The 24,962-nt window shown below is 40.5% G+C and overlaps 1 protein-coding gene and 1 pseudogene across 1 annotated transcript; both read right to left on the reverse strand.

The window, feature by feature from the left end:
* On the reverse strand, positions 1-23,840 carry FBXO22 (F-box protein 22). The gene is made up of 7 exons (XM_088446910.1): positions 23,603-23,840; positions 19,993-20,131; positions 13,376-13,463; positions 11,652-11,747; positions 6,877-7,041; positions 6,352-6,517; positions 1-3,527 (listed from the first exon to the last, which is right to left on the reverse strand). Exons 1-7 carry the CDS (start codon positions 23,767-23,769, stop codon positions 3,116-3,118), a joined length of 1,233 nt encoding a protein of 410 aa, XP_088303036.1. The 5' UTR covers positions 23,770-23,840; the 3' UTR covers positions 1-3,115.
* On the reverse strand, positions 16,897-17,015 carry LOC148540535 (5S ribosomal RNA; annotated as a pseudogene).
* Positions 23,841-24,962: the final 1,122 nt, after the last annotated feature.

Raw genomic sequence — 24,962 nt, forward strand, 5'->3', positions numbered from 1 at the left:
TGAGACTAACAATTTTATTTACACACTAGAAAAAAAAAGCAGCATCTTAGGAAAGTTCAAATGTCATTTGCACAATTTCATAAAAACAAATAAAACCACACATTTGACAACACATTTACTATTACTACAAGAAATATTGATGAGGGTGACGAAAACAATTATACTCTGCTTTTACCTTGTGGTGACGGACCGAACTGTATAACAAATAAAGGTTAAACACTTTTTTATAGATTCAATAAAATTATCACATGTGCAATATTTTCAACAGAACCATTTCATGTACAAAAAATGAAAATCCTGTTTATGAAAATAAGACACACGGCCAAGTATCTTAATAAAGATGAAAAGCAATTCCAGCATCAATGCATGTCAGTATTGGCTTTACTAGTGTTTGGAACTCTACTGAATTCTTCCACTAGAAATTCCATTGGTTGATGTTGTGTTAGTGGTGGTTGAAAACACAATCTCGGACATGGTTCCTCAATACACAGCTGCCCATAGTTACTATCTTTCCCACAGACGACCAGTTTATCATGTTAGCCACTGTTTCCCATACAAGTTGAGTAGTCTATTGCTTATAATAAACATGCCCAAATACCAACCTCTCGTCTTTTCTGCAAAACATGGCAAACAAGTTATTGGGCAACTCTATGCCGACTAAGCATAGTGGGACTGCCATATTACCTCTGGAACCACATCTAAGGAGGCACCCAAGTTAAATATACTTTGTTTATTTTGGTAATTACATTTTGCAAAAGCTGGAGTAAATAATTGCCACTGAATCATATGTCAGTCAGAGATTATACAAAGATGCAATAAATTGAAGACAAAGTAGATGTATAATACCGATGTATTGTTCCGACATTTGGTTTCCTCCAGCAGGTAGTATTAGTTTGCTAAAGCTGTGATAACTCCAAAAATAGGGAATATTAAATTCAAATGATAAACAATTAACACAGTGTCTTTTAATCAGAGTCAAACATACGTAATCACAAAATGTTTCCAGTAAGAAAGTTGCATATAGCGACCTAGTTCGAGTTTGCTGCAGACACACAATGCTTCCAACTCTGCACAGACAGCAATTACAACAGTTGTGGCCGCTGTCTTATTGAGTTCCTATTATTAGTTCTCAAGGAACTCAATAAGACAGCGGTCCACAACTGTTGTAAAAATTGTAATACACAATATTTTATTACCTTTATTTCACACTTTAATACTTCACCGTATTTAAGATATCAAGGAGATATATTTTTAAAGCACATCAATAAAAAATTCATTCTTTTAAATTATTAGTGGTCTCTGTGCACCCCTGAAACTGCTCTTCTTTATCTCTTGTGCCGATTTGGAATGTTCATTGTGAGTTAGGGCTAGCTCCTCTTGTAATGAAATTGATTCTGTGTCTGAAAATTACATACGAATACACAAAATAAAAAGAGTAGGAGACCGAATTACTGTAGTAATACCCGAATACTGGTGCGAGATTATTTTTGTTTGTAACAGCAAAGAAAATGGCCAGAACGGCAGATAAGTGCCCAATTCTATTGGGATAGCCCTCCCCTTTATAGTCAGAGGAAACATACTTTATGTTTGTACAATGAATACTCAATATGGTGTCATCCTGCTTTTAAATCACATTTTCAGCTTTCTAACTCTATTTGCATTTATGTGTGTGACTTCACTGCATTTGACCAAACGGATGTGGCCATCATCTTCATCAGCTCATAATTTGCACCAGGTTTTTAATACCTGCAAGCCATCTTAGCCACAATTTGCACCAACAAGCCTTTACTGTACTTTGGCAGTATCTACACAACCCCTTCCAACCCCTGACCTGGTCCCTTAGTCGCTCAAGTTTACGTCCAACTCTGAAAAAGTCTTATCATATGTTCCGGTATGGTTTTGTGGTGCTAGTAGCTGGAGTTAGCAAGCAAAATTTTATTTACATTTGTTATGCCAAAAAAGGACATCTGTTAACATTGTGTAATTGTTGCTTATTGGGCAGAAAAAGTATTGGGAGAAATGCATATAGCCTACAACACACAATAACTGAAGAAAATTGACAATTTCTATAGAGGATTTTTAGCTATTTACTAATCAAACAAAATGTACAAATGAAAGATGTAATTGATATATTGTCCACAAAGACATAAACACAGCAAATGCTGCATGACCAAGTTATGGATTACCACCATTCAGGAAGAGATTTACATTTAAAGAAAAAAAAAAAAAAGGTTTGCTATTTCTATCAGAGGGTAAGAGGGTCTATGTAGTATTTTGGCTTCAGTACATACAGTATATTAATTATTTGCAACATTTAACATTGTACCAATAGTTGTACCCTGAAACGACAATGTATTTGGCTTTACAGAAAAGTGATTAGAGCCAAACATTGTATGCTGTAACACACAGGCCTAAAAAATTACAATGAACACGTGTGCACAGGTTCTTATCAATCTAGAGCAGAGGTTCCAAACGCAGTCATCAAGGCATCCCAACAGTCCAGATTTTAGAGATATCCATCGTTAAGCACATGTGGTCAATTCAAATTCACTGAGGCACTAATTAAGTCACCTGTGGTCAAGCATGGATAGCCTCAAAACCTTATTTGATAGGGTGCCTTGAGGACAGAGTTTGAGAACCTCTGTTCTAGGGAGATTGTTACTGAACCAGAATGTGAACTACCCATAAGGAATTCCAGTGTATGTGGGTGAATTTAACCCAAATCAATCAACCACTGTGCACATATTGCTGACAATAAGAACCATCAATTGGCCTTTTCATTTACTTTGAAAGAATAAAAAGTGAGGGGTTTAAAAAATGTTTCATCTTCAGTCAATGTTATACATAGGTTGAATACATGGAAGTAACTGAATTCCTGCTTTGGAATGGTCAGTTCTAGTTTCGGCCTAATTACTTGAAAGCAAAATGTTTTTGAGATCTACAGACAAAAGGAATGTTAGTAGTTTGCAAACTAACCATTATTTTTTATTTTATTACTGTGAGGCAGTATCACCAAAAAATGACACGCAATCTGCCAAGAGTATACTGAACCCCGATGCTTTCATTTGGAAAGAGTTTCCGTCGTATTTACTCTCACTATCATGAACAGTGGGGTCTACTTGCTGACTCCAAAATGTATAATTGTCATCACTGTAGTGTATCCATGTAAAAGATTGTCCTTTTTCCCATTACATTCGCGCAGTGTAAAATTACCACTTACTACCCGGTCACAACCAATCTCCCCATTGCCAAAGAAACCAAGCAGAGGCACTGTGGGAAAGTGTTTGCGAAAAGAGTCTGCCTCAACGTTTTTCTTCTTGTAGTGCTGCTCTCCTCGGCCAATGCATGCAAACATGAGACCCACGCTATTCTCTTCAGGGATGTTGGCTACTTTCAGGCGCTGCATGGCGGAGTCCGCGGCCTTTTCATCAAACACATCTCGGTCTAGAAGAACGGTGGCTCCTTGGATCTGAGGGCCACTCAGTGCCAGCCCAACAACTCCGATACAGTCTGTTCCCTGGGTCTTTCTGGAAGGTAATGAGAAGAATTGTCGTGAAACACAAATAAATATTTTGTTACAGCAATATAAAGAAACTTACATTTTATTGACACATTTTTTCATTACCGTAAAAAAAAAAAAAAAAAAAAGCACAAGAACAGATCTAATTCACAAATTGCCAAGAAATTGTTATTACTATAACTAGTACAAATGTCATCATTATTTCCAAAAACATACATTATATAAAATGGATGGGGGTTATTACCAGAATTGGGTCACTTTGAGTATAGTGGCACTGTAGAAGTAAGGGCACTTTAAAGCTAAACACTTATCAATAGCTCCTCCCCCTTTACACAAGGCCTACCAAAATAATAACCAGCAAGCTTAACAAAGAACAAGATTGTAATAGGTAGGTGCTGAACTTTCCCCAATTAACTTAAAGAAAGATAATTATGTAAGTAAAAGAAGAAAAACATTTTTTTTTAGCCCTCCAATTGGGAATATTGTTGGGGATATCCCAAAGCTGCCTCTAAGGGTGGATACGCTCAATGAATACATTGCAATGCACCGTCCATTAAAAATGCACATCCCAGGAGGCAAACAAACATAAAACCTGTAGACTATGATGAATATATGAACAGACAACCAGGTGGTGGACCTAAACTGCTGCTCAGTTTAAGCTCCACGCTGCATCGCCCAAAAGCCATTCAGCGATCTGGTAGAATATGTCTTAAGGTTCCATTGAACAGGCTGCCCATCCCCACTAAAATCCTGATGAAAGCTAGAAGTAATCCACCAAGCAATGAACTGCTTCAAAGCTTGTCAATCACACACAACAGAAAAAAAGTATTCCTATTATGGGGCACTCATGAACTGATCAAATATAATGACATTTATTCATTGTTTAATATTCAGTAATTAGTGACCCATACTACCACATCAAAAATATATATAAAACTTAACTTTTAATCTATCCATAAAATAGGATCAGCAAAATATCAATTACATTTTTATAGATTTTTTTTATACATATAAAAACACACAATGTGAAAGTGAATTAAAATATTGCCACCATTTATATCTATAATATTTTACCACAATCTATATTTCATTTTATTTATACCTCATTTAAAAATAGTCCAATATGTAAATTGGGTGTATTATATTAATACCTTCCTTGTTCGGGTCTCAAATAAAAGGGGGTTATGTTATATTAGTAATTGTTATTATACTAGCAATTCCCACTGCCACATTCATTTATTTTAATATTTCTTACTCTCTGCAGATCATGTATGTGTGTATAATATATACTGCATATATTCTTGAGCACTCACTTACACAAACAAACAGTTCCCGATGCCAGACTTTTAGATGCCCTGGTGGTCTAGTGGGGGTGCGGGTGAACCGGACACCCCACTGCAGTGTCCTCCGGCTAGTCTCCATAGCCGGAGGTAAGGACTGCAAGCGGGGAATCGCCTTACCTTATCTCTCCGTTTATCCAGCTGCAGCCCTGGGTCTCCAGTGGAGCGGCTAGCTAAAGGTGCGTATCCACTAGCAGATAGTGGAACGACAGTACGATTACAACATTGTAATCGTACAGTCATTCCTCTTCCCCTGCAGTGCCTACACTGAATGATATGTTATTCAGTGCAGACACCCTCCCTCATCCCTGAACATGGCCAATCTGCTGTTATCGGTAGATTGACCAGCATGTTTAGGCAATGATTGATTTTGGAAACGACCAGCGGGAGCGAGCATCGCTGGTCGTTTCCGACATTAAACTGCCTGATTTATGCACGATTAATGGACGACTGAACGATAACGATGTCGTTATCGTTCAGTCATCCATTAATTTTCGGCATGTGGATACGTGGCTTAAGCACGCCATAATCACCGGACCGCTCACCGGTATTGCAGCACCAGCGGAGGTTGTTGGAGCAGCCGCACAGGCGCCCATTAGGACGCCCAGTGCTGCTTGCTCTTAAAAGGAAAAAAAAAACCTAAGAAATAATAAAAATAAAGCTTGGGGCTGCCTAAAGCTTCCCCCTGTCTAAAGGTGCAACCGGCTTTTGCCGGCACCAAACTTAAACTGATTTGCCTTTGGCTGGGGGCGGGGTATATGTGGAGGAGGCCCGGGGCATCCTGGGAGCTAAAGCTTTAACTGTTTGGTGCCCGGTTAGTTCAAACCACGTACACAGCCCATGGTATCCCTGTGGATCCCTATGGACCCCGAAGAAGAAATTATAGAGATCTCTCTTGTATCCTAAAATGTTAAGTTTACAGTTGTTATATAATTTTGTTACACGCCTCAAATAGAGCAATGTAGTCAAGGCACAACAATCCACCCATGCATTCCCAGCTCTTTACTATGTGGTAAGTATAATTGAATTTATATTGTGTTTATTCATTAGGAATGATTTGCAAATCCCATTACAACAATTTTGCACTGGTAGTTGTTTATATCACAGCACGTTCAATAGAACCGTGGCTCTTCATTAATTAGGATTTATAAATCCCCTATTTCTAGATAGTTTCATACATTGTTGCTACATGCCATATGGCATGTAGCAATTGTAGCTGAGACACAACAATCCACTTCTACACTTCTTATGCTCGTGGCATAGTAAATGTTGTGTTTCTTAATTAGGAATTCGACCGCGCAAATTTTGGATGAAAAAAAAAAATCGTTGTAAGTGATAGAACGCAATTTTAAAAAACGTTAAAAAACACTTGATGCATCCATACTACCCCCCGAAAAATCAGACCCAATACGTTAAAACCATTTTCATTGATTTTTTTTTTTTTTTAGCAAGGATATGACATGGTACGATACAAATAATATATAAACCTACGCGTGGGAAGAGAATGACGTAAGGTACTCGACCTGTCCCCCGGCAATGATAATACTTTTTTCATTCAGAGGGTTTAGGACTTGATGTAGGAAACGCATTGATCCATTTTTCCATGTGTTGTAGCCAAAGATTAAAACTACCCGCAGATCTGGATTATTTTTAAGGCCTGTAAATAAAAAAAAATAGAAAGGAGGTTATATCAGGCAGAGTGTGGGTTTGGCTTAAGCATATATCTGGATGTATCAAATAAAAAGTGTTTAGGGCTAAAGTTCCCAAACACAGTCCTCAAGGATCCCTAACAGTTCAGGTTGTAGAAATATCCATGGCTGAGCACAGGTTACTTAATTAGTATCTCAGTCAATTTAATTTAACCACCTGTGCTCAACCATGGATATCTCTAAAACCTGAACTGTTGGGGAGCCTTGAGGATCACGTTTGGGAACCTCTGGTTTAGGGATAAACTGAAAGCTGGAAATATTTATGCTTAATTTAAAGTCAAACAATGTGTATGGAGCTGTAACTCACCGGCCTCTTGAAGCTTGTTCTCATCAAATACTTTGCTCTTGGATTCCTTAAAGAAGTGGAATTTTTGGATTTTGACTCCACTTATTTTTGGGAAGAGAAGTGCAAAACCAGACTCTCCATCTTCAATCTCCATGGGGTGATTATTTTGGGATCCCGTTGGAGTTACTTAAGTAAGACAGGTAATTGTAAATATATAATACACAAATAATATATATGTAAACAGTGTATTATGATGTAATTACTTCAGTTTTCATTAGGGAAACATGTACATTATATGGAATAATGAACCCTTAGTGTGAATTACTAATAATGTTTGCAGAGATCCAAAGGGAACAGTTATCTCTACAAATTACATATGCTCTAATATCCATATAATTTACAGTAGCTAGTTCATTATTCCATAAATATTTTATATAACACATAGAAATAAGGAGATACAAGTATCTAAACATTTATTTATAAAGCACACTGCACAGCGCTTAACAATTAGTAGCAAACAAGGTAGCAAAACAAGACTGAGGGCTTTATTCTCAAGACTGCGGCTTTCACTATGCCCTAATGGATTAAATGAGTCTGTAGAACTAAATGTGGCCCTATAAAGATACGTGTATATATAAACAAATTTCTACAAAATATGGAAGCCCCACAGAAATTTTTATGATTTGCACTGTGCGAAAATATTAATAATGTATGTGGAATTTATGATGGTTTGGTTGATCTAATTATTATAAAGAAGGATCTCTGTATATACTTACTTGTAATATCTTCACAGTCCTCATTATAGTTGCCTCCATACCTAATTTGAATATTGGGATTTTATGTAATAAACTATACCTGTTGTTGTACATCCAAGATAAGTGGATGTACATAAGATATTCAATATTACTAGGATTATCTAATGATATAATAAAAAATAAGGCACGTTGATATGATTGTATGTAGTGTATAGATCTAAACACTAATTGACTGTCTGATGTCTTGTCCAAATATAGTAACATTTGTTTTAGTAAAATTATGTACAATGGGTCATGTAATGTTTACAGTAGAGATAATGCCGATAAGCCATCTAAAGCGAGTGACATCTATATAGACCTATAACTGGAGACCAATATGTAAACAAATGCCGCCCATGGAGTCCACCCACATGACTGGTAAGGGGAGTGAGTGTATTGATTATTAGGTAATCCAAATTCAAAAATTGCTGCAGAGAATCTAATGGAGCATACACACGGTCAGACTTGTCAGATTTGTCAGATGAACGATTTGAACGATTTTACCAAAGTTTTGAACGATTTGATCGATTTTTGACTGCATTAAAATGAATGGAATCGACCAAGTCTGACTGCAAACACATCAGATGTCAGATATCGTTATCTGACAAACGGGAATGCGCATTGTAGATCGTCCATCGTTCAGGCATGTCAGATATGTCAGATTTTCCTTCAGATATGAATGACTGAACGATTTTTAAATCGTTATCGTTTATATCTGAAGGAAAAATCTGACCGTGTGTATGCACCATAATTCTGATGTCTTTGCATAGTGTATAGATATAACTAGACCAGTTATTAGCTCTGCATTGCTTGTTTGTTTAGGAAAATATATTGCTTGCCATTTTACTGTGAGTGTATTGGGGGTTGATTAGAATCATTGCATACACAACATGCCAGCTATCACTACTTAAGGGTCATTGTTAGGCTGTAGACTGTAGGCAGCCTTTGGCTGCTGGTGCCTAGAATTAGAAGTGCATAATTTAAAAGAGCAATTTACATTTTAAACATAATTTTGGCGTTAAACCAAAAGAGAAATGTAGACAACAATCAAACCCTACTACAGAAGGACAACTTTGAGGCAACAACTGTGCGTTCGCTAAAGCTCCAAAACAAAAAACAGCAGTTTGCCCAACCTGAACTACATGATTGGACAATGCATGAACTTACCACATCAATTGTAACTTTCTGCACTGACTTTCTGGGTTTCACAAACAAATGGCAGCAGTTCTGCACCAATGTCACTTCTTTGTCCCTGAAATTCCTGTCTGAATCGACTTGCTTTCCCTCCCCCTCTTATCCTCACTTTAAGATTCAATTTCTGCATCTATAATATCTCTACATTTATTCCACTTAATAATAAAAACTTGCAGTTGTGCATACTTATTTACTAACACAGTATTTCACCTGCATTTCTGCAAAGCTACTGCACTGTCTCTCTCATTCCTTTTTCACAGTTTTTCTCCTCCACACCATGAGCATGTGTTCTTCAACAACCCCTATTACTCAGTGTCGATCTAATCCTTTATTCTGCCCCCTCTTCCCTCTTCTATTCCTCCTACCTAGTCTCCTCCACCCCCTCTCTACCATCCTCCTCTCTCCTTCCCTTTCACTCCACTTTCATTCACTTCTCACCAACCATGGTCCTACTATCATATCAATAAGCCCGGCTTCATCCCTCCACTCCATCACATCACACTAAACTCCTTCCCTGCCTACCTCCATCAGTTTCCCTTCCTAACTCTGGAGCCCACACCATCACTACAATCTCTTCATCTCAGTCCCCCAAATTTATCTCACCTCCACGCTACAACAACCCTGATAATCTCATTCTTATCTCTCCTATCTTTATCCCGCTCTCCTGTGCCCTCTGGAATGCCAGATCAGTCTGTAATAAGCTGGTCTCCACCCATGACCTCTTTATCTCCAATTCCCTGACTCTCCTAGCCATTACTGAAACCTGGATTTCCTCCTCTGACACCACTTCTCCCATTGCTCTCTCTACTGGGGTCCTCACATTCTCTCAAACCCTCTGGCCCGTGGGTCGCCATGGTGGTGGTTTTAGGGTCCTTCTATCCTCTGCCAACTCATTCCCTCTGAACCATCCCTTACATTCTCTACATTTTACGTACATGCTATACGCCTCTTCCAACCTGTTCACCTTCAAGTTGCTGTCATTTACGGTCACCCTGGCTCTCCCTCCGAATTCCTTGACAACTTTGCTTCCTGGCTCCCTCACTTCCTCTCTTCAAATCTTCCCTCAGAATCCTCTGCCTCTAAACTCCTTACACTCATCATCATTTGCTCTTTCCCAATGGACCAACTCAACATCCCATGTGGGCGGGCGGGCACTCACTTACCTTGCTTTCACTCACCATGACATTCTAAATGCACCAGATACCTACAAACATGTTCACGTATCACCGAGCGGCAGTGGAGGAAATCTCGCTCTATGGCAGACTTCCTCCATTTCAAGTTTATCCTCTCATCCTACAGCGCTGCCCATTCACTCTCTAAATAGTCATATTTCAAGAATCTCATCTCCTCCCAGTCCTCAAACACCCAGTGTCTCTTCGCCACTTTCAACTCCCTCCTCTGCCCACTCCCTCCTCACTTTGTGCCCTGGACTTTGCCACCTACTTCATATCTAAAACTGACTCCATATGTCAGGATATCATATCCCACCAGACCTTCAACATTCCACCCCCTCCTTTCCCTGACCACCCCTCCCCGTCCATCTTACCAACTCCGACATCTTTCTCCCCTGTATCTGGAGAGGAAGTCATGGCCCTCATCCGGTCCTCCGCCCATTCCACCTCTCCCCTTTGATGCAAACCCTTCACGCTTCTTCCGCCTTCTGTTTCCTACTGCCTGTTAATATCTCGCCCACCTCCTCAATCTCTCCCTCTCATCAGGTACTGTCCCTTCTGCATTCAAGTATACCCTTGTCTCCCCCATTCTTAAAAAAACCTACCCTTGATCCCAACACTCTCTCCAACTACGATCCCATATCTCTCTTCCCTTTTGCCTCCAAACTCCTTGAGCGAATTGTTTGCAACCACCTTACCACCGTTCTCTCCTCCCCCTCCCTGCTTGACCCATTTCAGTCTGGCTTTTGTTCTCTCCACTCCACTGAAACCTCCATCACAAAGTCAGCAAAGACCTCCTTGCTGCCAAATCCAAGGGCAACTTACTCTCTGCTCATTCACCTTGACCTCTCTGCTGCTTTTGACCCTCTCCTCCTGCAAATCCTTCACTCCCTTGGTCTACGTGACACTGCCCTCTCCTGGCTGTCCTCCTACCTCTCTGACCGATCCTTCTCTGTTTCCTCTCATTACTCCTCTTGGATGCCTATATAGACAGAATAGCAGCCGATCCAAGTGTTTGGGGAGTATCCCATTTTTTTTTTTAAATAAAGAATTAAAAAAACGTTTTTCGAGTCCTGTCTATCTTAATATTATCCAACTTACTGAGGAATTCCATCCCTGGGCTGACCAGTTTCAGGCTGGTAAATGTAATGGCAGGGTGACCCCATGCTGAGTATCCCCCTGCTATAGCAATACCCCACTGGGTTGGTGATGGTTTATTATGGATTGGCGGGGGTGTGCATTTTTCTTTTTAAATGTAACCCTTAAATTACATTTAACCTAACAAAGCCTGTACAGATTATAGTGATCTGTGAGGTGCTTCTCCAAAAATACAAAACCGACCTTTAGTAAATTTACCACTAAGTGTTTTTATTGCCTTACGTTACAGTATAATTTAGTATATTTCTGCATTGTTTCTGAAGTGGTATAAACTATAAAATTATTATGGACTACAGTTCAATATTTTTCAGCTATCAGAAGTATGATAATGTGCAGTATCTGTCAAACAATGCACAAATACAAAATGCTACATTATTTACCAGTTAACAGTACAATTCATCTTGGAGAAATGTGCTGCTTGTAACCCAGCTCTGTCCTACATGTGCAGGATGGGATATATTTGCCCACAATTCCTTACCTACAATTCCTGGTGTGGCCAGTCCCACAATTTGACAATCCTTTGGAAGAAGCTTCTCCATGGCAGCCGCAGTCTCGGAACCATGGTTTTTTTTTGCTACAAAAGGAGTTTCAGCATTATTAGCAAGAAACATTTTTCTAGTGCAGATATAAAATTCAAGATGTATGAGTTAATGAATATAACGGACATGGCAGCCAGTAGCACAGCATCACAGACATAGGGATAGCTGTTGGCATCATAAAAGTATAGAAAAATCCTAAAGTATGAAGGTTATATCTTGGGGAAAGGTAACTACATGTACATAAACAGTATTGTGTGCACAAATGAACAGCAGTGTAGGATAATTAAAGTAATGAAGTTGAAATGTTTGCTGGATTCAGTGACAATGCAGCTTTAACTAATACAATGTATATGTATATGTAAATAGCGCTTACTGCTATTTAATGCTATCTATTATAAGGTACAAGTTAGCTATCATTTTCATAAAAAAATTCTATCAACACAGGAAAACAAAAACAAATTCATGAACAATAAGGAAAGTTGTCACTAGAAGAAAACAAAGGCTGCAGATATGCAGCAATCTAATGAAACCATCTACACAACGCCCCCGATCCAGTGAGAACTTCTGAAGCAATAAAAGTCTCTCCCTAATACCATACTGGTCAACCACCTGCTTCTCCTCTGCAAAACTGTATGCAACTCATGTCTCTTCATGGTGCAATAATGATGCACTGGAATCGGTATGTAATGACGGCTGTCGGGATGCCTCTTGTCAATATACCAACAGCGGCATCCCGATGGTTGGTATCCAGACAGGGGATGGGTAAATACACTAACGTACTCCCCCTAACCCTCCCTTCTTGTAGCCGAACCCTCCCCACCCCGCACCCTAACCCTCCTGATTAGTGCCTAAACCTAAATCTCCCACCTTCGTGCCTAAACCTAACCCTTAGTGCCTAACCTTAACCCCTAATCCCCCCCAGTGGTGCCCAACCCTAACCCTCTCCCCTAGGGGTGCCTAACCCTAGCCCCCCCCCCAAACCTAACCCTGCTGCGCTGCCTAAGCCTAACACTCCCTCGGCTAACACTAAGAGCGCCCCTGGACTTCACTCATTCGGGCTGGCGTCCTTCTGGATTCCGGCGTCAGGATTAAGATAAGCGTCTGTATTTCGATGCCTATCTTAGTCTCATGTCGGGCTTCCCCCGTCGTGATTACTACATCCCGTCTGCATCGGGCATGGAGAATAATAGTCATGGCAGTTACCATAGGGGCCTGTCTGCATAGCTCTGAATAAACAACTAATACTGAGGTCTGTAGTTATTACAGTCAAGTAGAGGGAACTTAAAAGCATGTGAAATCACATCAAGGTCATTGCCTCCATAGAACAAGCAAAAGAACACATTCAAATACTACTATGTTACCACAATATAACAGTATAAGTGGTTAGTAACAGTAAGAAGAGGTTACTATTTAGTACCACATATGACATCTATGACGTCTATTTCAGTACTTTCCAAACTATAAAAAGGAGTGTCTGCATGCGTCACTTAGTGTACTTTCCAATCTTTTCACCCCATATTTTTTTCATTATTTAATAGTGACAATAGAATTCTTAAAGCAATATGCATCAATATACACAACACTCTGTTGTAAACTTGTAATAAACACAATGTCAATATTGAATAAGGCAGAATTTCAGATATGCAGGGTTTAAGGTACTTACCCTTCTTTGTCTCACAGTGTGTTCCACGATCATTAAGAGACTCAGAGTCTGTAAAGTACAGAAAAATGTCTGGAATAATATAAACCTTCTGCAAAAGAGAACATGTTAAGATTTTAGCGGAAGTTTCCCAAAGAGGAATACTGTTCAGTAAATACCATGTACTATCAACTGAGATATTTAAATGTCAAACTCCACACTAGCGGATATTAAAGCTATATAATCATCTTAACGGTATCCGGATTAAAGATTGACTGTCTAGATAGACCCTCCATAGATTGACACAAGATGGTCGACAGGAAATAGGTTGTCAGGGACAAAAGGTCAACATGTTTTTTTCAACATTTATAAGGATAGGGATAGGCACTTGCCAAAGGGTTAGGCTGCAGAATGGGACGGTAAGGGTTAGGGTGACCATATGTGTGTCGACCATTTATACCTGTCGTCTGTCTACCATCTGTTGTAAATCTACTGAGTGTCTGTCTAGACACTGTCGATTTTCTATGCCACACCCCAGTTTAACAGACAACAGTGAGGGAAATTGGACATTACAGTAATTTCATGATTGTACTGTACATGGCATATTAGGTAAAATGCTGAGTGGATTAAGAGAGTGGAGGACACAATAAAGAAAAACTGATAATTATAGGCATGGGATCACTTATACAGAGAACAGATATTGCTAAAGTTATGATATAGGTAAAGAAAACATACTTGATTAAACCTTTTTTTCTGAATTCCATGGGGCACACTGGGGAGAACTGGCACTGGTGGTGCTGGAGGTGTCTGGGTACTAACTAGTTAAAGCTTAACAGTACAGGCTTCTCCTCCCCTATACCCCATCCCTGCCCTGAAAAGCCAGTTATTACTAACAAAGCCCAAAGGACAGAGAGGAGAAAACCCAGCAAACCAGACACGCAAACATGCATACAGAATTAAGCCAGTGGGCCTGGACCGCCAATACCCAGGAAATAACTCCAAGCAAACACCAGGGGCATAATGGCGGCATCCACTGTACCCCATGGAAATCAGAGAAAAGGATTTATCAGGTAATAACCAAATTCCCATTTTCTTTTTCATCTATGGAGGGCACTGAAGAGACACAGGGACATCCAAGGGAGTGAACACTTCTGTGCTGTGCGTATGACCCTTTGCCTGAAGCTTGCAACTCTAGAGGCGAAGGTGTCAAATTTGTATAATTGAATGAAAATGTGCGCAGGGGACATGTAGCTGCTCTGTAAAGTTGCTCTGCGGAGGCACCATGCCAAGTCGCCAAGGAAGTTTCTAACTGACTGGGTTGAGTGGGCTGTCACCAAGTCCAGAACTGTTTTATCACACCCGGCTTATTACTGTCTATTTAGGCGGGAGAAGCAGCTCTATGCATTTTTGTCACAACACCCGCAATAATGATGGGCGCTGAAAAACAATTGAATAATTCCCCCCCATACAGCACATATCAAACGTGGTATAGTGCATGAGAAATGCACAGTGTGTATGCCTTTTAAAAGGAATCGGTATGATATCCGCCGGATGTTAGCCTGGAGGATGCCTTACCGACGCTGGAAAGCAGACAGTGAGGATCCCGACAGAGGTGAGTACCCCACTATCACTAACCTTTCCCCCCCTAACCCTCCCTTAGGGGTGCCTAACCCTAACCTCCCTGTAAGTGCCTAAACCTAACCCCCCCTTCCCCGCAGCCTAAACCTAACACACCCAGGGGGGGTGTCTAACCCTAACCTCCCCATGGGGGTGCCTAACCTCCCCCTTCCCCTAACCCTCCCGGGGGGGTGCTTAACCCTGTCCCCCCCGGGAGCCCCTTACCCTCCCCCCGTGCGGTTGTCCGCGCCCGACTTACCTTCGTTTGGTCTGCCGGGCTCCCGGCGTAGGTATAATGACAGGCGTCGAGATTTCGACGCCTGTCATTAGACCCCTGTCAGGATTACACAGTCGGGAAGCCGGCGGTCGGCATTTAGACCGTCGGCTTCCTGGCTGCATCCCTCCTAAAATGCAGCTTGAAATTACATTGTTTGCCACACATGCAACACCAGTTTGTAGCCAGCCCTAGCAAATGCATTTGCTGAGAATTAAAAAATTACAAGAATATAAAAAAACAATACAACAGTATGTAACCTCATCAGAACTGTACAAGATTATACATTAATAGATGACACTTCCAGGGTCAGACCAGTTATATGGTAATTAAAATGAGCTGAGGAAAAACGTAATGTGTTCCAGAACACTGCTGATGAGTTTATGTAAAAGGCGCCATGTATACATAAGTGGAGTGGACGTTTCTATATCTCCTTAAAAGGGTTACTGACATTTAAACAATCCCTCTCTTTGTGCTTCTATCATGTTGTAAATAAGTGGTATAGATCCCTCCCCATGATCCTTGCATCAGTCTACACCTGTACACTACCACATTGGCTATATGAAGGAACCCAATGCAGCCCACATCAGAGGAGATAGCATTCAATCTGTTCAATCTAATGCAAGAGAAAGAATTTGTCAGCTCTATTGAATGGCAATGGATAGATCGGGCCCTCCTAAGAGGTCAGATGTGGTGGCTGCCTTAATATACACATTACAGGCTAGCTTCTGGATGTAGGTAATGGCTCATCCCACTATATACAGTATAATATGGTAAATTGTACACGGCAAAAGAGGGAGGGTTCAAATGTGAGCAAATTTTTTTTGCATCACAAGCTACCCACAAATCACTCAATTTAAATAAGTGACCTCAATAAGAATAACTATACTCAAATATTTATATATTGTAATTGCCATCAGCATTCCAAAAAAAAAAAAAAAATCTATACTTCATATAATCCTTCATCAACCAGAAAAAAAAGTGCTTATCCACTAGCAGACTGTGGAAAGATTCAACGATTACGACATTGTAATCATGCAGTCATTTCAGTCTGTGCTGTGCCTACATTGAACAATCAGTCGTTCAGTGTAGGTACCCTCCCTCATCCCCGAACCTGGCCAATCTGTCATTATCATAGTACAAGGAGAAGGTTGGATTCCACACAGAACTCAAACAATAATGATGAATATTAAGAACCAGCCACTTACTATCTAGATACTAACTGTATCATTAACTATTGTTGGTGGTGCTCCCAAAGCCCAATAGTACATGAGTTTAAACAAAAAGGAAAAAAGAGAGGGCTAGTTGCTGGGACACTCTTTTATACATATATCCAGTTAAAATATAATCTTTAATCGTATATTAATAAAAGTAATAGGTACACCACACAAGACACAAATATTAAACAGACATAATATATAAATTGCCTATTATAGGCAAGTTAATTATTTTGAAAAGATAGATTGGGGAGCATATTACCAATCTAATACAATGAATCTAACGAAATATTGTAAAATATAAATTAATTATACTGAGCACCAGAATGTTATACATCAGTCATATGGTGACCCATCACAAATTCTTTTTGAAGCACAACTTATTAAGCTCAAAAATTGCTCCACCATGTGTGCTTTTAATCCCAATAGTTCTTTTTAACCTACAGCACCAGGTATTCCCTGGTGGTCTCCCATTCAAGTACTAACCAGGCCTATTACTTTATAGCTTCCAAGGTCAGATGAGATTGGGCAGATCAAGTAATGTATGGCTGTAGGTGTATTAAGGGAAATGGTGTCCACACCTACACCTGGTGTGAGCAAAAAATGTAGGACTGTTGTGATTGGCTAGTCCATATAATAGAATACAATATTCAAAGAAGATTATGCATCGGCATACTTCCTTATTTGCACATCAACATATGCATACATTTGTGATTTACATGTGATAAGGAGGAATATATAGAAGAGAGAAAGAAAGATGTAACTCAAAATTAGATGAAAAAAGAAAACACATCAGTGTGTTTCATCCTAGTTGAATAATCATCATGACCTCCCTTGATTGCTCAGAAAATGTCAACTGCCACATGTAATCTAATAATTTACACCATATGAATTCACTAGGTATTGAATCTAATTAAATAATACAAATAATTTAAGGTTGTTTATCATGATAGATCCTATATACATTACACAGTAGGCAATACTTAAATGACATGTCATGGTAGATTTAGATTTTATACAATCCTGTAATCTGCTAGTGTACATATCATATAAGACAAAATCAATTAATACATTGTATCATGCCATCAGTCATATATATCACAGGCAGTACACAGCCACCCTGTGCCTACTCTTAGTGGGCTTGAGCAGCAAAATATTAAACCTCTAACACTATGCTGTTTATCATGGTAAATCCTATATACATTACACAGTAGGCCACACTCTGATGACGCGTCATAATAGATTTTGGCTTTATACAATCCTGTAGTCTGTTGGTATATATATCACATCTAAAGCAGAGATAATTAATACGTTGCATCAAACCATCAGTCATATATATTACAGGCTATGCACAGCCACCCTGTGCCTACTAATAGTGTGCCTAAGGAGCAGAATATAAGACTGTGACATAAATGCTACCGTAGATAGTACACAGCCACACAATGCCTACCGTGTGTGTAACTACTTAGTTGAACAGACACAGAGGTCCGTCAGCTAATGTGATTAGCAATACAAAACCATTGCTTCAGTATCCTGGAATCCGGTCCGTGCACTGACCATGTTCCCAGGAAAAAATGTGGTAATGGAAGGACGCGCGTTTCGCCCGGCTGAGGGCTTGTTCACCTCATTCACATTTCCACAGATGTTTTTTTTTCTCTATTAATTGGAGCATCAATCCTAAATATATAAAATGATGCTTACATAGAGCACCAGTATTGGCATATTTTACATGGCATTCTTCAGGGAAAATACTCACGGGGCATTTCTGCATACAATATGCGACATTATCACACACCAGAGGAACTTTCCTTTCTGGTTTTCAGAACTGTCCAAATGAAGAAGTGATCCCATACCTGCATATTATTGTACTTCTACACAATCATTTATACATCTCTCAAAAGTATTTTGATAGTGTTTTCACTATTCTATACAGCATTGGTCGAGGAAGATTTAGGTGTATGAACCATTCATCTGTGACAAAAGGGTGTAGAACAGTGATGATTTTAGTGAAGCAAAGTCACAGAGATAAATCTTGCACCAAGCTGCTGAATAGGAGCTGGTCATCCTGAAATGGCAAGATACAGTGAGAGCAAATCAGAGATAGCAATGGGCCCTATTGCTTAGCAGCCTAGAGAAGGGAAGGAGTCAGGGACTGAGCAGGGTCACATCTCAGGCATACAGAGAGTGAGAGACAGTCTCCAATGAACCCATGAAGATGCCGTGATGCTGACACAGTAGCCAGGAAGGAGCCAAAGGACGCATTGCTATCAGGAATTAAAAAAACAAAAAAGACCCACCACCAATGGAACACCATCAAATGATTTCCATTTGATGGTGTCAAACTTCAGACCGCCACCATCAAATGGTAAGAACACTACTATTGGAACAAAAACAGGGGACTGTTGTGAAATGGCATAGGTTGTTATGAGATGCAGGGGACTTTGTTCAGATGAAATTGCTCCAGTGCGAAGCTGGGGTAGGTTGCTAGTTAAATATATTTCACACACAGCTATTCCACATTAAGCAATATCTACAGTCAGGTGCATAAATATTGGGACATTGTCAGAATTTTCATATTTTGGCCTCTATTCACCACCACAATGACTTTGAAATGAAACAAACAAGATGTGCTTTAACTTGAGACTTTCAGATTTAATTTGACGGTAATTACATCCAAATCAGGTGAACGGTGTAGGACTTACAACGGTATCTATATGTGCCTCCCACTTTTTAAGGGGCCAAAAGTAATGGGACTATCAACTCAAAAGCTATTTCATGGACAGGTGTGGGCTATTCCGTCGTTATTTCATTATCAATTCAGCAGGTAAAAGGTTTGGAGTTGATTCTAGGTGTGACATTTGCATTTGGAATCAGTTGCTGTCGACTCTCAATATGAGATCCAAAGAGCTGTCACTTCACAGTGCAGATGGACAATGACCCGAAGCATACTGCAAAAGCAACCAAAGAGTTTTTTAAGGCTAAAAAGTGGAATGTTATGCAATGGCCAAGTCAATCCCCTGACCTGAATCCGATTGAGCATGCATTTCACTTGACGAAGACAAAACTGAAGGGAAAATGCCCCAAGAACAAGCAGGAACTGAAGACATTTGCAGTAGAGGCCTGGCAGAGCATCACCAGGAATGAAACCCAGTGTCTGGTGATGTCTATGCGTTCCAGACTTCAGGCTGTAATTGCCTGCAAAGGATTTGCAACAAAGTATTAAAAAGTGAAAGTTAGATTTAGGATAGTTTAGTTTGTCCCATTACTTTTGGTCCCTTAAAAAGTGGGAGGAACATATAGAAACCGTTGTAATTCTTACACCGTTCACCTGATTTGGATATAATTACCCTCAAATTAAATCTGAAAGTCTGCAGTTAAAGCACATCTTGTTTGTTTCATTTCAAAGCCATTGTGGTGGTGAATAGAGGCCAAAATATGAAAATTCTGTCAATGTCCCAATATTTATGCACCTGACTGTATATTCTGCAGATTACAAACTAGAATAGAAGTTAAGTAAAAGGTTTGTCTCTTACCTCAAGCTCTTCTCTGACAACTTGGACCAAGGAGTGACCACCCAAATCCACGTCCCCTGTTCTGGTGGAAGATAGCCATAAGATTCTTTGCCTTGGTTTCAGTTTGCGCAATGCACAATCTCTCCATAATCTACAGACACTAACACCAACAAAACAGCATTTAAAATCTAGGTAAACGTTATCCACAATATATACAATGATGACATGAGAACAGGGATATGAAAGCAATTTTAAAAGAAAGCAAATATTGACCTTTTTCAGCACAATTCTTTCTTCCACCCCACCAACTATATACACCATTAATTTAATGTACTCTGCAACTGTATGAAATAAATATGCATACGAAAAGTGCTCAAAGGGAAATGAGTAAATCTGAGAAAAATATAATAAAATAAAGACTGCACATATAGTGAAATATTTAGGGCACCACTAATATTTATTCCAAACATTTTAACACTCACAGATGAAATGAGCCTTAGCAGTAAACATCTAAAACTTGTAAATCATAAAAGCTAATTATCTCTCATCCAGAGCTCAAACCCACATACACAGTACAGGTTCAGCCTGTAATAACTCATGTGTTTTGTGTAAGAGCTCTGCTTAATCAAGGATAATTACACATCCAACCTAACTACCTTATTTAGCTTATATGACATCAAGAGTCACATGACCAACTGCCAGAGGAAACCACACTACCGATAAAGTAGCAGCTTTCACAGACAGAGCAGTTCATGTAACCCTTAAAATAATACTGCTTTTATACCAAAATTCCGGGTCTCACCCGGAGGTTGGAACAGGGTTCCAATCCGGATCAGACCCGGAATTTCCCCGGCGCGGACGCAGGATATTCCTGCGTTAGCGCCGTTAACACCGGAGCCGGGTCTGCAGAGACCCGGCTTTTCCGGCGTTGAAGTGGACACTTGGAGATGACATCTCCAAGTGCCACTGAAGCTGGCCAATCGGTAGGCATGCGGCACGATCCAGGTCACATTGACCTGCATTGCGCCATTTACACTGCAGGGTTTCACGGGTTATTCCAGTGTTAAACCCTGCAAGTTACCTGGGCTGGATTGCCGGGTCACTCCACCCGGGAATCCAACCAACCCTGTCCCCTTTTACACCAAGGAACTACCCGAGTTAACCCTGCAATAACCCTGGTTTTAGTTCTGGTGTAAAAGGGGTATTAGACAGAACATGAGTGGAGCAGCTGAATTCCACATCACATGACCACCTCCACAACACACAATGTGGTCATGCAGAACACATAAAATCAGATGAGGAGGAGGAGTGAATGCAGTCTGCAACATTCTACCTCTGCGTGAGAGAACTGCAACCAATTCCTCTTTCAAACTGCCAGCAATAACCCAGGTTATTAAACGTGAACGCACAGCAACCCGGGTTATTGTGAAAGGGCCCAGTTGAAATAACTCGGCTCACAGTGCAGTGTGAACGGGTAAGCCAAGTCGATGCGACCCGTGACCCTTTCACAGCATAGGAAGAACCGGCGCATCTCCAATCAGACAGACTAATTTCATGACAGTGTATTGCAATGTCAAATAATAGGCCTCTCTGTATCATGGTGTATGACCACCTTAAGAGGTGGGTGTGGATGAAAGGTAATGTGATGTTGTCTTGAAGGTTACAAGGCAGCACGTGTGGCTCTTCAAGTATATCACATTGTTTCACAGTAGACAGAAACTAGCTGTACAGAAAGGAGAACATGGGTTGCAGCTCAAACTCATTTGTTGACTGTATAATTCCTTCATATGCTTTATAAGTCAAAGTGTTAAAGTTCAGAACATGGGGCCCCCTGAGTTAGCAAAACTAAACTGCTTCAGAACATCGGTAAACTTATTCAGAATATTAAGTAATTTAACACTGCTACTTCTTACTAATGTAACACTTTTTAACACTTAGGGGTCTATTTACTAAGCAGTGTTTGGAGACAGAGTGAAAGTGATAAGGTGCCAGCCAATCAGCTCCCAACTGTCATTTTTCAAACACAGCCTGTGAGATGACAATTGGGAGCTGATTGGCTGGCACCTTATCACTTTTCACTCTGTCTCCAAACACTGCTTAGTAAATAACCCCACAAACTGCTACTTTTTTTTAGTAAACTGTTACTTACTAATGTAACACATTTCTGCATCATCTCATTCCTTCCTAATTTAACACTTTTCAGTTTCCTCACTGTCTTGAGGATAGAGGAGGCATGTCTGCAGAGGACCTGGAACGCACACATGCTCCCATGGTATTACTAACAGCCGGTGGTGGCGCCGCCTCCTGCTCTGTCCCAGCCGCCACAGGAGGAGAGATCAGACAATCATTCCACCAGTAGCGGTGGGGACTGTGCAGGAGGCGGCTGTTAAGATTACCATGTAAGCATGTCTGCGGCCTGGGTCGTCTGCAGAGGTCTCCTCTTCAGCAGAGACAGGGCCTGTGTGGGAGGTGGCGGGCATAGTTAGCATTACAATGTGAGCATGTCTGCGGTCCGGGTCCTCTGCAGACATGTCTCCTCTCTAGCAGTAGGGACTGTGCGGGAGGCTCCATTCGGCTCAGCGGCTGTCATATTGGCGCAGCAGCTGCTGCTGTGTAAAAAGGTGGGAAGAACACTTGGGGGCAGTCTCTCAGTCAGGCAGGAAACTAAAGAGCAGGCATCATACAGTTTAACTAAAACATTACAAGTTTGCTGATGTTCTGAAACAGTTTATGCTAACCAAGGAGGCCCATTGTTCCGACGTAAATCAGTCTACTCTTATAATGACTACTAAAGCACTGCAGTTAAATGAGTTGCATGTTGAAGATTCAAGTTAAGCATTAGATTAAAATATAAAATTGATATCCACAAAGGCAATTTATTCATGGTGTAGTGGGTGAACATAAAGTTTATTATTGATAATCACATTCGCATCTGACATGTACAGGGAGCTTAAAAATGCTAAGCATGTCTCGCTTTAAGGAAAAAGGGGCTACTATAAATTAAAAGTAAATCTTAACATTCCCCATGGCAATAATTTTTATCTAGTCGGTTTAGATTTATTTCTAGAGTTCTCTTTTAAACACAGGTCATCTCTGCTGTTTCACTCCTCATATCTGCTCTACTTAGCCAGCCCTATGAAAACTTTGCTACAGGCACTAGGGGTCTATTTTCTAAGCAGTGTTAGGAGACAAAGTGAAATGAGATAAGGTACCAGCCAATCAGCTCTTAACTACCATGTCACAGGCTGTGTTTGAAAAATGACAGTTAGGAGCTGATTGGCTGTACCTTACCTCATTTCACCTTGTCTCCTAACACTGCTTAGTAAATAGACCCCTCAATTTGTAGACGTAGGAACCTGCTCTGTCTCTATGTGAATCATGCCAAACAAGGAGACATGAAATACAGGCTAAAAGGTACCAGATAAAGGTTAGTGTGCCTTATTAGGCGTGTCAGATGGGAATCTCTAGTGGATACACGCAAGTTAAGCTTATGCGATCCGTCCCAGCATGATTTGTATTTTCACAACAACTGGCAATCCATAGGTTACCAGCGTACATACACTTTACACATACACCGCAGCTACAAAGCACATCTGCATAATGCTGCTGTAAATATAATAAACAGACACACCAGGCTGCTCTCAGTAGGGATTTGCTAGGTAAAAAGCTCATCACTCTCTCCACCACCTCGGCGAGGGTGCTCAGCACGTAGTGGCCCTGGCTCTCCAGGCTGCTGTGCATTCTAGGCCCGTTATTTTCCGACACTTCCCCGAACAAATCCATTTCCATCTTAGACATGATTATCACATGACATCCCCCCAACTGCAACTTCCGTCGGAACCCCGGAAGTAGCTCACGTCACTGACTGTAGCAATAGAGAACGCGCAGAGACGCGACAAGGGCATAGACTTCAGTCACAGAGTGAATAGCCGCCATATTTGATTTGGGAAAGACTACTGGCATTGTTCTATGTACTATGGTAAAGACTAGTTCCACTTCAGTTATTGTATCTGGAAGTGACGTACACTGAGGGCTGAAGTGTAGTTTCCTGCCCACACAGTGCACCAAAAAAAGAAAGTTAACCCCTCGCAGGCTCGCTTCGCTCACCACGCTTCGGGCACGGTGGCTTGCTACGCTCGCCACATGGTTATATTCCCCCTCTATGCCCACTTGGATTGTAGGGAATGACGTTGGACACTGCTGATGACGTCATGATCAATCTACGGAAGGGGATCTAGCTGTTACCTATGTATTATTTCTAACTTTCAGTATATATTATTAATGAGCTATTACATAGAAAGGTACTTCCTCATCTTTACAGCCCCCTGCTGGAGGCGCTGGTTACGCTACTTACGTATCTTCACTAGTCAGTGAAGATACGTAAGTAGCGTAAAGATCAGCCAGTGTCCAACGTCATTCCCTACCATCCAAGTGGGCATGGAGGGGGAATGAATCCTTGTGGCGAGCGAAGCGAGCCTGCAAGGGGCAAATGGTATTTCCTCATGTTTACGCTACTTACGTATCTTCACTGACTAGTGAAGATATGTAAGTAGTGTAACCAGCACCTCCAGCAGGGGGGCCGCAAAGATAAGGAAGTACCCATAGAAATATTTTAAATATTTAAGGGGGCACGGTGTATAAGAATAGCAGAATGACTGATCATTACAGCAACTCCTGGAGAATGACTGAAAAACTTTATTCTATTATTACTTTGGGCTTAATTTTTTTTTGCACATTTACCAAGTCCTAGGGTTTTATTTATCAAAAACATTGATGTCTATGCCCCTGCACAGCATGATATCACATATATGGTGAGTGCACTTTATATTGACGGTATTGATCCACTGAATGCAATACATACTTAACAACTCTCCCTAATTGCCAGTGAAACTCCCTGAAATGGTAACAAACACCCTAAATAGTCTAGCAATCTCCCTTATTGCACTTTACCCCCATTATGAAGATATATATATATATATAGAAAAATAATA

Source organism: Taudactylus pleione, unplaced genomic scaffold (genome assembly GCF_031769625.1).
Source record: "Taudactylus pleione unplaced genomic scaffold, aTauple2 ptg000019l, whole genome shotgun sequence".
Lineage (NCBI taxonomy): Eukaryota > Metazoa > Chordata > Amphibia > Anura > Myobatrachidae > Taudactylus > Taudactylus pleione.

What these genes read in the sequence shown, in the direction of transcription:
- FBXO22 (XM_088446910.1), bottom strand. Translation starts at nt 23,769, where the DNA reads ATGTCTAAGATGGAAATGGATTTGTTCGGGGAAGTGTCGGAAAATAAC. An exon ending in TTGTCAGAGAAGAGCTTGAG is followed by an intron (nt 13,464 to 19,992) that starts GTAAGAGACAAA and finishes TCTCTTTTGCAG; the next exon opens with AAGGTTTATATTATTCCAGA. An exon ending in GAACAAGCTTCAAGAGGCCG is followed by an intron (nt 6,518 to 6,876) that starts GTGAGTTACAGC and finishes TTTTATTTACAG; the next exon opens with GCCTTAAAAATAATCCAGAT.